Source organism: Galleria mellonella, unplaced genomic scaffold (assembly GCF_026898425.1).
Source record: "Galleria mellonella isolate WM207_F2 unplaced genomic scaffold, CSIRO_AGI_GalMel_v1 utg64, whole genome shotgun sequence".
NCBI classification, from domain to species: Eukaryota; Metazoa; Arthropoda; class Insecta; order Lepidoptera; family Pyralidae; genus Galleria; species Galleria mellonella.
Genome location: NW_026442133.1, coordinates 6,554,583 through 6,568,501, shown reverse-complemented (window position 1 = coordinate 6,568,501; position 13,919 = coordinate 6,554,583). Strand labels below are relative to the sequence as shown.

The following is a 13,919-nucleotide window of genomic DNA, read 5'->3' as shown; positions in this document are numbered from 1 at the left end:
ACTAAATTTATACTTATTTTCTGAGTTATTAACGATTTTTCAAAAAATCATGACAGGGGACTGTATGAGGTATCAGGGGACTGTTACAGGGCCATTGCTCAAGAAATACCCTCGTTCGATGCCACATGGAAGAGTATTGAAAATTGGTCGTAGATGTGTCCAAAAAGCAGCAGATGAATGGGCTATGTTTTCGGAGACTGTGCAAAAAGAAAGAATGGAATTTCGTAGGTAAACTACTAAGGTATGCAGGCTCAATTGTGCTCGAGACCCATCGAAATGAAAGTTCTGTATCTCCTTTGCGTTTTTAGTGCTATAATTCTCGCTAAAATCTACGTGGATCAGAACTTCATCATCTTGTAGATTTGCCTTTAAATTATTCATTGTTTTATATTGGTGAACAATATTTCGCTGGTGATCCAAAAATTTGTGTAAATCTGTCTGTAAATGTGTTATGAGCTGTCTTGGACATCCAAATGTTTTTTTCAAATATTTAGTCACCAGTCGGTTCCATTTAGTCTTAAAATCTTGAATTTCAGAAATCCACATTTTATATCTTTTCTGTCATCAGTTTGTTTTTATCATGTATTTTACATCGTTTAGCTACAGGTACATATAAACCATTGAGATTAGATTTTTTTCCAGGTCTAGACATCGACTTTATTTCATTAGCTATCCAGTACCTGTACTTTTGTACAATTTTGCCAGTAACAATTTTTTTTTAAGATTTGTATCTCTTTGGTACGTTACAGTGTGAAATAATTTTTTTTCAACTGTTTGCTAATGACGTCGCCAAACAACGCTTTCTTGGCTACTTCTTTTTTTGACCAGGCTCCGCTAACATTTTAAAAATTTTTGTCTTAGGTGTACCTTCAACGATCTTTTTGTATTTACTATTAAATCTCGCTAATCTTTTTTGTACCTCACAAGTTTTTTTTAAACGTGCGATTTATTTATTTATTTCTCTGTTAAACTTCTTTTGTTGTTCTAAGACTTCTTTTCTTCTTTGCTGTAGACTAGTACTGGAAACTGCTGGGATTGGAGCTGGAGATATTTGAACTGGAACTAGAGTGGCGGGCCTTGTAGACAAAGTATCTGCTTCTGGATCTTATAACGATGTATTTCCTCGTACAACATTATTAGTGACGCTTTTCAGTCTTAGTTTTTTGGCTCGGTATATAGTACAATATTCATTCCACTTCTTTAAGGCAGCTCTGCACTCACGAGATGACCATTACTAATTTTCTTTCTTCTTTTGGTACTTCAACTTCTCCTTTTCTCTTATTTGTTATCTCTTTTCAGAATATTTTTTCTTCTTTTATATCGTAGTCGCCCTGCTTCTTTCTTTTTTTATAGTAGTTCCCCTCGGGAATTTTTTTTTTCTTTTTAGGAACAAAATATCATGTATGTTTGATCGACCTGTATAAAATAAGTTTATAAAGGAAAATAATGCAAAGCAATGATACTTAGCGGATAAATTTACACCAACAATATATAAAAACAATAACCAATATGCAAAATACACAGTCCCCTGTTGTTTAAAACAGTCCCCTGCTGCATTTTCAGGCTGGGGACTGTTGCCAGGGGACTGTGTATTTAGGTTAGATTTCACAATATTTACAAAACTGATGTAAAATAGTTTTTTAAGAACCTGCCTATCAATTTAGACATAAATAATAAAACAATAAACTATATAGCGATTATTAAAGTAATTAACATATAAATAATATTACTTACCAGAGGACTGTGTGTGGTAGCGGACCAAACGCGTATTCACCTTACAAATGAAGCTCTGACGCTAAACAAAATGGTGTCTCGTTGCCACTTTCGGCAAGGTTGCCAATTTAACAATAATTGCGTTTCGTTTCTCTCTAAAAAACTTTTGTAAATATTACAGTTTTTTTTTAATATGGATTTAAATTTTTGGCAGGGGACTGTATGGAAATTCTAGGGACAAAGTTTACAAGTGTTTACTAATATAATAGAATTCGTAATGAGACCTTGTTTTACGAAAATAATATTAATTTTATATTTTTTCTTATTATGTTAACTGCCAAATGTATGTAGTTTCAATAACTTCTTCATAAATCTCGTTTCTAGGCGGGAATACAGTGATGGGGACAACTAGGGGACTGTATTTTTAGAGCTTCAATCACTTCTAGAAAAAAAATTTAAATAGTTATGGTTCTAAAAACAATGGGCCCGTAAATTTTTGGGGTTAAAGTTTCATTAGAAATGATTTTTATGAAAGTAATTATATTACTTTTTGAAAAAAACAGTCGGGACAGCCGATTACGAGTTTACAGAGAATCACCCCTATAAGCTTCGCTCAAAAATAATAAATAAAAATAAAATTAGGTCTGTTATTATAAATTATTTCTAAGAAATAACATCATTATAAATTTTAATATTTATAAATACTTGTTTTACTTGCGATTTCTTCCACGTGACTAGAATAAATTAACTTGAATTAAAAATAGCCTCCCTATTCAATAAATAAGCGCCAAGAAATAACACATATTTACATTTATAACATTAATAAGATAAGGAAATTATGGATTCATTATCGATATTATTGTTTTATTTAGCACACCATTAGGATCACAGGTCAAGATGGTGTACGATATTAACGTAATGAAATTACTATACGACTGCTTGGATGCTATGCGTGTGACGCGCGACGATGCAGATCAATTGTTGCACGAGCTCACATCCGAACTACCAGACGTGCTCGCAGGGTATAACAAGATTTATCTAATAATTACATGGCGAGATAAAGCTGCTTTTCTATTTATTATAAAAAATATTATAAGTTCTAATATTCAACAATAAATACAAGTGCTTCTTAATTAATCTCTTATACTATTCTAGCAATGGAGACACTATGTTACATAGGAGAAGCTTAAATTTCTTATCGTTTTTCCTTCCATTTTCTATGCATAAATTTTCAGATTCACTCATAGAACGCATTCTTAAATATAATAGACGCTAGTGATTTTGTTTTTACTCTGTGTTATCTAAAAATATCATTTTATACAACAGAACTAAGTCTCGTTTCGAAGTAGTGGACATGTTGGTTCGCAAATGGCTCTTAAAGTATGGAGGAGACCCCAGTCAGTACAAAAAACAAACGCGCGCTTTTGATGCGCTTGCTACTTTAGCTGACCGGCTGATCAGACAACACGTAAGTTGACATTAGTTTTTTATAAGTACTTATAGGGACCTCAGAAAGACGTCAACTATGTAGAAATGTCACACTATCTATTATGTAACTTAATTAACTAGATGATAAAGGTTCACCTAAATATTAACTCAGATTTACATGATTAATACTCTGATCTTAACTAGTTACAACTTACTTTTATAATAACTCTTGCGTGCTAATAATGAAATAACTTCCTAATATATCTTACATTAGGAAATTATTTCATATTGCATGCACACTAACATGTTTCATTGTACGTATATTACCATATACTATATTACCATATTACCCCACATAATATACCACTATATTACCATATCACACAAACCTCTTAATCAAGAAAACAATTATTCTCAGATATTTTTATGTACGGAACTCTCAATGTGTGAATTTGTCTCACACTTAACCGATTTTATTATTTAATATTTATTGCAGGTTGAGGCGATGGAAGGCGCAGGAAGCAATACTCATCAAGTGATGGAATCTTTAGAGGAAGCACTTAAAGACATATCGGATGTAAAACAACCTCTACATGAACGTTTGGGGCCTGCCATCGCATCCTTATTCCATACTACCCAGTCTACCGATTTAGGTTAATTGCATTTTATTTCCTACATTTAGATTTCTTGTTTTAAATTAAAATCAAAGGCATTTTGTAAACGATTTTAAAAAGCATGAGGTTCTTATTTTTTATGTATGACTCGATTTTGATTAGTTATTCTGCAATCGATACGTTTTACAAGTACTTAGAAAAACTTTAAGTTATTTAATTTATATAATTGAAATTTTACACCCGGTTATTATAATGATATACAAAGATGGGACATTAGTGAAAGCTGAAATTAAGTCAGTTAATCAAGAATAGGTCATCATTTTGTCATCATAATTGGTGACAAAATGATGACCTATTCTTGACGCTCAATAGCGTCCCCATAATTAACAGTCCTCTCACACCTCTCAGTATCTCATCTTCTTTTCATTTAAGAGTTTCCTCTTGTCGGTGCAACTAATTCATACATCTTCCTCCAGCCAGCTCTATCCCAGGCCATATCCTTTATCTCCCTCATCTCATCTCCATCAGTATCTCATCACCATCGTCATATTCCGGTCCTGGGGGGCCTTGCCATTGCTATCAATATACCCTATCAGATCGACCTCCACGTGGTTCCCCCTGAAAACTATCGTGGTTAAATCTTGAATTAGTCATTATGGACTAACCGCTTCCATCTTCACCTATCATTCCTCATTGGTTCCCTGCAAATGAATACCGATAACGCGGGCGGGGTTATTATTCCATCGTTACACATTAAAAAAAATGTAGGTCTGTCCCCCCCCGTATGCAATTATGTATAAAATAATCAATGCGATCCTCTACTTTTTGTATGCATTTCCCTCGCACTGTCGCGCTGTCTTTCGAAAATCCATCTGAATATTGACCTAAAACTATTTTCCTGTTCCCCTCACCATTTACAGAACAGATTAACCTGATCCACCTAATTGAAGCAGCTAATGATAATAAACGTGATATACATATAAATGTTTAAGTTATAATAAATCTAAAAAATAATGTAACACAAACAACCTTTTCAGAAACTGAAGAGACGATGACAGCGCTTGTGAACTCACTTGTCGACGAAGAACATCCTATCACTTCTGAATCTATAAAGCAAATAGAAGTCATCAATGTTATAGAAGATATAAAAGGTACTATAATTATAATAAACTAGTAAATAACTTGCCTGAAATGGACAGCCGTTGCTTGTATATAGACAAGAAAAGCACCATAAACATTACAGACAGAAGATCTTTGCAAATCTTCGTACGTAGCTGTTTTTAAGGACACAAGAATTCAACATTATTAATAATGCACATATCCTCTTTTTCACGGCAAAAAATGTAAGGTGCTTTAAAAAAGTCCGTCAAATTAAAGGTCCGGCAAAGTTAAGTAGACAATTGTAATCCACCACTTTCCTCAAAATAAAAAAGTCAATAAACCCCTCGGTTATTAACACAAATCAAAGATATCTATCTATACCTAATGTTATAACTTAGTTTTGAACGATTTGGTGAAATGGATCAAATCTTTTATGTGACATCTTTGTCAAATTAAAACCTTTGGATATTTGGTTTTATACTTACCGTTATTTTGTCTAGGTTTACAATTAGAGTGTACATTTTCTATATACCATACTTTTTTACCTTATCAGCCCATTAATGGCTTACTACTATGCATAATTATATATATAATATGCATAATACTACACATAAATAGGCGATTTTATGGCACCACCTTCTAAACTTATCTCTATAATTAAAATTTGAATTAAATACCACAGTGAAATTTTTCTTCTAAAGTGTAATATGAACTAAATTTCCAATAGTGCTAAGTCAAAATTATTATAAATTTAATTTACGATGCTCCATAAAATAGTACCTATACGAAACTATTATGTTAAACAAAAGTATTAGTTTCAGAGATAAAATTATAGAATGGTGCCTCAGAATCCAACCGATTGTCTATAATATTTTAAATATAACTTGTATTTTTAGACTGTGGTGTTCAAGTCCCAAATGAGGAACTAGAACATATAGTACAGCTGGCTATAGAGTGTCTTCGAGCTCAATTACTTGGACCTGAAGAGATGGAGCAACTTGAAATCGAAATGGAGAAAACTATTTCTGTCGAAACGGTATAAATTCTACGCCACTATACAAGTGCAAATCGAATAAATAGATAGATAAGTTTTTATACCACATGCATATGAACAAAAGAGACGCCGAGCATAAATTTCTAAATCATGCATAAGTGATAGCAAAAGTATAGTATCGTATCTATCAAAAGAATCATTTAACAATTATATAGGGGGTGTTTTTTTTATTTAACAAGAAATCAGTGAATAATAGGAGAAAACCTAATCGTACTATATATATATATATATATATATATATATATATATATATATATATATATATATATATATATATATATATATATATATATATATATATATATATATATATATATATATATATATATATATAGTTAGTATAGTTTATAGCTATATATATATAACGATAAATATTAAACTTTTATGTGTGTACCCAATTTTACAATCCACTTCAAATATTTTACAATTAACCAATATCATCTTTTTTATAACAGAAATTAACTTCAAGTCGCAGCCGTCGCACTGATGAAGACTAATAAAGTATAGACATAAAACTAATAATTACATATCTGCCATACTTACTATTTTCAATTGTTATTCTTATGCATATCGATACGGATGAAACGCCTATGGTGTGAAGTACAATTAGATATTATCTGCTATTAGGCCAACGCTCATGGCAAAGGTTTTATAGGCATCATTATTTATAGCACTCCTTGTAATCTTTAGATGAAAATGAAACTATAGTTGTACGGTACATACGACATCACATGGCAATACATGATAATTAGCTACGGAACCTGTGACAGTAATTTTCTACAATGCTAGCGATACGATAAATAATACGAGTACCTCTGTTCATGTTAATACTATATACATAGGTACCTAATGTTTAATGTTATTCATACCGTTTGATCGTGCTCCCAGGTTTCAATAATAGACAAGTATGGTTAATCATCATCTTCTTATCCCAATTATTATTTGGGACCGGCATAATATGGTTTTATCCATATTATTAAAAGATTTGTTTTTTGGTAATAATAAGGTTAATACCTATTTTAAATAGATTAGTTCAATATAAAGTTTCCTCAGGTAAAAACTTGTTCTTTTAAGTACCTACTGTTAGCTACTATAGACGTAATAATAATGTTAAAACCAAATAAATGATTATCTATACACGATTTATTTTTCTTTTTAACTAGATGACCTAACACGCATCATTATCATCAAAATCCAATGCTTTTATTTTCAATTCATCATACGTATCACTACTTAGTGTATAATCCCTAGGTACTAATAATATAAACGTGAAATTGGATTTGTTTGTTTGTTAGCTTAAATCTATTAGTAAACATATCCCATCATACAGTAAAATTACAAAGTATTAAATAATACTATTTCATATAAATATATACATCTTTTCATTTCCATTATTTTATAAAAAAAAATATTAATAATAGTATCTATCAATTCCATTACTAGCAATATATCTTATCAGTTTAATCTTCGCGTGATCCTTCTTGGTGAAACCACGTGGTTAATAATTCGTAAAGAGTTCGTTACAGTGGACCAACGGACCTGTGCATTTTTACCTATCCATTATTCACTAATACCCCGCCAACGTAAACTAATAGCGCGGTTGATGTTACTATAGACATAGTATAACGTAAATACGTTATATTACCTACGTCTATGAGTATAACATACGATTCCATTATTATACATTAAAAAATATATAGGTAGTAAACAAAGACGGCACTTATTTGATGTTTCATTAAGAAGAATAGAGTTGGCTTAACAAGCTCCCCAATCTCTTGCACTGAAACTACTCAATGAAATTTTGATCCGGCATCCAGAATTAGACGTATTTGTCTCCAACTTGCTGGAGTTTCATCGGATGACGACAGTGTTTGCAGTCAGATGTTTAGGATCTAATGTTACTTCTATTTGATACTGATTCTTTCCTGAGTGAGCGTATTGGAATACTGTAAAACTTATCCAGTTAATGAAATAAATAAATAAATTATGCTTTAAATTAAATTATTTTTGAATATAAGAATTTTTATTTACTTAAATTTGGTTTTACTTTACATACTAAACAGAAAACGCATCCATAAACAATGACATTGACACTTTGATGTTGAAAACAACCAATCAACATACTTCTTAAGACTGCGATCAAATAATCCTATTATTATTCTTTACACAGTTTTCTCTGTTTTTTTTTTACGTGAATTAAACTATTAAATCATTCGATATTACGTATAAGATTATTGTATTATTATATATATTTATATTTTAAATGCTTTCTTTATAAGAAAAATTGTTTTTATCTACCAGTGTTGTTTCTATAATGCACTGCAAATTAAAAGGTTGGAACCCAGAGCCATACGTATACAAATGTTTCAATAAAAAAAAATTACTATACAATTCACAATCGTAGTTGTCGCATTATTTTCACTTTATTTTATTATTGCAAAGTAATTTAATTATCAAACCATTATTGCAATTAAAAAATAATTTTATGTTTCACATATAGATTCATATGTAAATAAGTATGTGGAAATATAGTACTTGTTCGTTTGAACTTTCACAGTTCAAGTTTTAGTTTGGTGTCAATGTTTATTGAAGAATTTAATCTCGTCTTTGAAAGTTAATCGATTTGATGGTCCGAAGTTATTGAATTCTTTAAAAATTAGGCATAATGAAGTAAACCAGTGTTAAAAAAAAATATGCCATGTATGCCCCGGATCATAGAAGAAAGGAAACAAGGGATGTTATGTACCGTAGTAACTCGAGCCTTGACTTGATATACGCCGAACATCCATCAGGAAACGGTCTTAGACGGGAATATGGTAGTCACGGCTCAATCGACGTAATAGGGGGTGCCAACGATCGGCTTCCGGCAATGGTACATAATTACACTGTTGTTTCTGCATCAGATAAGCCTCCTGGATTGGCGAGACCCACTGATCGACTTGCAGATGTTTTGAATAGCGACCATGCAGATGGTCCTCCACCTCGAGCAAATGCAAGCCCAAAGCCTCGACTGAAACTCAATAAACTATGGGGAGGTAATGCACCTGCATTATCACGGCAACCACTTGAAGATAGTACATTAACAACCATATCTGATGCTTCTAAAAGAAAACAATTTGCACATTATGACTGCCAGTCACTCATGGCCAACTTAAGCTATGCTGCAGAAATTCGTGGAGCATTATTGAGTCGACGCCGTAATACTACAACTGGAGCCTCTGCAGCGTCTTTACTTGCCACTCGTGGTCTACCACCAGGTGAAGATGCTGTACCAGATACTGGTGATGGGCGTTCTAATGAACTTCTAGACAGTTGTCCATTTTTTAGAAATGAATTAGGTGGTAAGTAAATCATTAAAGATAAGTTATCATTTCATATTTCATTATCTTTATTGCAATCATTTGTAATATAATAATTATTTTATTGATTAATAAACATGAAGTTTATGATATATGAATAACCATTATCTATTCCAATATTTATTGTTTATGTTATGTATATGTATATATATTATATATTATATTTGATATATTTTTTAATAATAGGAATAAATTTATTACACAATGATTGACAATGTTCCTATTAATCTTATTGTGACACCTAATATTTTTGTGTTTCTTCACATGCTATTTTCCTTTTACATTTTATTTACAACTCATATGAGCATTGTGTCACCTGTGAATCAGGTGACATACAAATTTCACTCTCATACTTATATTGTTCTTAGAGTGATACATAATTCATGACTAATGCTAAGTATTGACATAAAAAAAGATCATTTACATAAATCTTTTTATTTATTTAGATAGTACTTATTGAATACTAGAACTTTTAAATATAAATGATTTTTCAGCATCATATAGCAACACCTAAGTTCCATTCATGTTATGATGTCATTAAATTCTTTTGTAATTAATGTGGCATTAACTCTGGCTCATTCAAGCTGAACATGATACAGTTAGCTTAATAATTGTCTATGTTATAAAATTATTATAGGTGTTTATGTATTTAAAACCATCCCTTATATAATAAACTGATAATTTTGTTCCTAATTTACTACTTTTTTATACATTTTAATAATAGATTAAATTAATAATGTAATTAAATCACTAATAAAAAAAAGTCCTTTATAGTCCTAATATCTTCGAAAATAAAATATTATACTAACTGTTAGATTATTTTATCAATTCTTGTATGATAAATATAAATAAAAAAATTGTTATTTTTTATTTATATTTATTGTTTATCTATTCTTTATATGGGCCTTTCTCTACTAACTGGAAACTTGTCTATTGATAGTTGTCCCACCCTATTTTTCTAGAAAATTCAAAATATAATATGTTAAGTCGATAGACAATTATAATATAAATACATATAAACAAGAAACCATTGTAATTTTCCCTTCTTTTTCGAATTACAGGCAATTTTGTAAAAAAATGTGGCAGAGGACTGTTTTGCCATCCAGAGGACTGTTTTTTCCACCCAGAGAACAGTTTATGTCAATGTTTATATGAAGAAAAACACAATATTAATTATTAAATGTAATCAAATAAATTTTCTTCTTTATTAAATATCACATACAGAATTTAAATACTTATAAGTATTGATGATAAATCAGGAACAAATTGCGGGCTTAGCTCTCTAAATAATGAATTAAAATAATTATAATAAAAATTAAGCTTAGGTACTAAGAATCAGCCTTGTTTACTTATCAATGCAGACTTATTTCTCAAAAACAGGTACAGGTATATTAAAATAATAAAATATTCGTTTCCCTTTTAGGGCAATATCTGGGTTTGGCAATTTCTTTAATACTTGGTCAAAGGACACATCAGAAACATCATTTTCATCGACTCTGAATGTGTGTCCTTTATCGTCACAAATTTTTAAGAAGGTTACTGTTAGTTCGCCTTCTTCCGTGTCTATCTTATTGATTACTGCAGCATAACAATATTCAGTGTTTCTTACTAGAAATTTAACCAAGACGTAATCGCCAATGGTGTAATTCTGTTGGTTGATTGAACTAGGTCCAGCTAATGCAGCATCGTCGTCGGTCTCCATTGTGGAATCCTGTAAGTTGTCCATGTTTTTTCTTTCAGAGTCTGTATAAATATCATGTACGTTTAGTTTTGTCTTGTTTTTGTACTCTAACACTCCTAAATTGAAATGCTGACACTCGTCTTCACAAGTGCAACTTAAGCTTTTCATTATGAGTTTAGCGGCACTTGGAGCTGATTCCAGAGGACTTTTTAATATTTTAGCCTTTACTTGATGTATTTTTAGAGTGCCATTAAAGCCTTTTAAATTAACTGTTTCGTTTTGAAGGTCGTCTGTCAATTCTTGGATGGCTTTATCGTCGATTGTGAACAAGGTAATTCCGGAACATCTTCGTTGAATGGCCTCTACAAATGATTCCAAGTTATCAATATCACCCCCTGTAGCAACGACGGCATCAGCGGTTCTCTTGCAGGTTGCTCCAATGCCATCAGGAGCCCCTTTGCCATGACCACTCTCTGAATAGTTCCAGGTAAACTTCTTCACATTTAAAACCTCTTTTTGAAGCCTTGATGCCAGAATGTAAAACATCGTTTTGTTTTTGTATTGAGTTACGGGTCCATCGCTGACGAAGTGGATGCTCTTTATATTAGGTGGGAGAGTTTTAAAGATTGGCCGCAAATGTGCCCATATAGCAGCTGGTGAATGTGTGAGATTTTTGGAAACGGTACAATAAGATTTGATAGAGTTTTTGGTATACACTATCACAGTATGAAGACTTAGCTGAAGTCTCGACCCTCCAAAATGAAATGCTTGTATTTCTTGACCGTATTTGGAACAATAATTTTCTGAAAAATCAATATGTATGATAGCGTCTTCGTCGGTAAGGTTTTGTTTGTATTTCTTGATAGCATTGTATTGATGGGTAATGTTTCTCTCGTGTTGATAATAGGCTTCCAAATCCTCGTGCAGCTCTTCTATTAGTTCTCGAGGGCGAACCGTGAACGTTTTCTTTAGGTATTTGGTAAGTGTTCGAGTATTCTTGGTCTTGGGGTCGTTGTAAGTTTGTTTCTCAGATATCCATTGTTTAAATTCAATAGGCCTGCTGTCATCAAACTCCCTGTAGTCAGGATTCTTGTCAATACAGCGTTGGCAGGTTCGTGACAAACATAGTTCGTTATAGCGATTACAACATGTCTTTTCAAGCAGTGCAGTGTGATTATTGTAAGTCAAAATTCTTCTTCTGTGCAATGCTGACAGTTTCAGATCGATGTTCGCGTGTTTTATGCACAGGCACGTGTCACGTTTGTTTACATTTGGTGTTATGACCCAGAAAGGACGTAGACGACAAAACGTTGTGTAGCTTATTTTAAAATGTTCAGCTTGAAATTTCTTGTATAAATTTCCTAAGCTATCCGATAGATATCTTTTTTGTTTTTTAACCCCTTCTCTGGTCAGGCATTCTCGTTTTCCTGCGCCAAGTCTGCTGTTGTTATCATTTTCGTAGAAGGTTCGTACAGTGTTTATGCAATCAGATGAAATTTTGTCTTTACGAGTCCGAAGCTTGGGTACTAAACCTGATTGACGTGCTGACTTCTGAATTATTTTATAAGATATAGAACTATCTTTGTTTCGCCATAACTTGTACTTGTGTATTAGTTTACCGGACACGACTTTTCCGAATATTTGTTTTTCTTTGCAGGTTTTTAAATTAGCATAGTTTTCTTTCAGCTGGGCATTCAACACTTCACCGAATAGCGCCTTTTTTACTACTTCTCTGCGAGCTTCTGGCGAATCACACATTTCGATAAGTTTAGTGCTAGATATGTCTACATTTTCCTTTGTCTTAACTTTTTTCAAACGTTCTAATCTCTTCCTATACTTCTCGGATTTTTTTCTGTAATACTCGATCTTTTTGTCTTTATCCTTTATAATTTTGTTACGTTTCTTCCTAGCATTACGCTTTCTCGCATTACTTGCATCACTTCGTGGAGTGGTCATAGGTGGTATTGATGGAGAGACAGAATTTTGAGGAGAAGGTGAACCCTCGGATTCGGGCGTATTTTCTCGTACAAAATTGTTTGTAATTTCTTTCAAAGCTTTTTTTTTTGCGCGATAGGTAGCACAGTGCTTTCTCCATTCTTTAGTCACAGCTTTGTGTTCACGTCGACTCATATCTTTAACGGACTTTCTTGTACCTTTTTCCTTCTTTCTTTGGTAGTTTCGTCGTTCTTTTTCCTTCAATTGCTCTCTTTTTACAGGATCATTTTTTAGACGTTGATATCTTAATCTTTCTGCAATTCGTTTCTGCTCTTTTATTTCTTCTTTGGTTTTAGGTTTCTTCTTTGGTGGCATTGCGGTGGTACTAAAACAATAAAACATACTTTCAATATTTAAACAAAAACCGTAAGGGTTTAAATACACGTAGTTACTAGGTACATATTATTTTATATTCCAAAATCCATAATAATAGAAAACAAAAGACCTGAATTAGCGTGACAGGCCAATGTAAGAAAGAAAGAGACTATCGGCAAGCAGTAGGTTAGTGCAGACTATAAAAAATATTAATAAAATACACGGACGTCAAATAAAACAGTCCTCTGTCACATTGAACAGTCCTCTGTGTTATAAATTTCCAGAGGACTGTTGCACAGAGGACTGTTATTTTTACGTAAAAAAATTCATACCACGTATTAGTTTAAATATTACTTCATAACACAGAAACAACTTTAAACTATCACACTGAGCAATTTTTTTGTTAAATAAATATAATTCTAACACATAAAATACCGTAAAATAGACTTACCAGAGGAATGTTCACTCAACACTACAGAGACGAGGCTCCCACACAGACGCGGAGTTGTCACTGCGCAAAATGACGGCGACTTGTTTAGCATGGCGACCGAGTAAACTTCACACTATTAATGTTCCGTTTCATGCAAAATGTAGCCACAATGGTGTTTAATATTTTTGTGGCGCGATATTAAAATTCTGACAGAGGACTGTTTACAAAT

The 13,919-nt window shown here is 32.2% G+C and overlaps 3 protein-coding genes across 4 annotated transcripts in view; 2 read left to right on the top strand and 1 right to left on the bottom strand.

Moving 5' to 3' along the window:
• The window catches only part of LOC113512538 (cilia- and flagella-associated protein 44), a 41,307-nt gene extending 34,282 nt beyond the window's left edge, over window positions 1-7,025 (top strand). Inside the window, exons 37-42 of the mRNA XM_052900230.1 lie at window positions 2,586-2,735; window positions 3,040-3,181; window positions 3,638-3,794; window positions 4,793-4,906; window positions 5,753-5,892; window positions 6,366-7,025. Coding sequence (XP_052756190.1) covers window positions 2,586-2,735; window positions 3,040-3,181; window positions 3,638-3,794; window positions 4,793-4,906; window positions 5,753-5,892; window positions 6,366-6,407 — 745 coding nt within the window. The 3' untranslated portion in view covers window positions 6,408-7,025. The remainder of the gene's footprint in view (window positions 1-2,585; window positions 2,736-3,039; window positions 3,182-3,637; window positions 3,795-4,792; window positions 4,907-5,752; window positions 5,893-6,365) is intronic.
• A 1,260-nt stretch (window positions 7,026-8,285) lies between these two features.
• Window positions 8,286-13,919, top strand: part of LOC113512540 (signal-induced proliferation-associated 1-like protein 3) — a 29,368-nt gene continuing 23,734 nt past the window's right edge. The window contains exon 1 of one of the 2 annotated variants that reach the window (XM_052900053.1): window positions 8,286-9,251. In XM_052900053.1, the coding sequence (XP_052756013.1) occupies window positions 8,609-9,251 (643 nt within the window). In that variant the 5' untranslated portion in view covers window positions 8,286-8,608. The remainder of the gene's footprint in view (window positions 9,252-13,919) is intronic. The other variant, XM_052900052.1, reaches the window with a different exon arrangement.
• Window positions 10,614-13,804, bottom strand: LOC113519363 (uncharacterized). The gene is made up of 2 exons (XM_026904423.3): window positions 13,712-13,804; window positions 10,614-13,270 (listed from the first exon to the last, which is right to left on the bottom strand). Exon 2 carries the CDS (start codon window positions 13,258-13,260, stop codon window positions 10,633-10,635), a length of 2,628 nt encoding a protein of 875 aa, XP_026760224.2. The 5' UTR covers window positions 13,261-13,270; window positions 13,712-13,804; the 3' UTR covers window positions 10,614-10,632.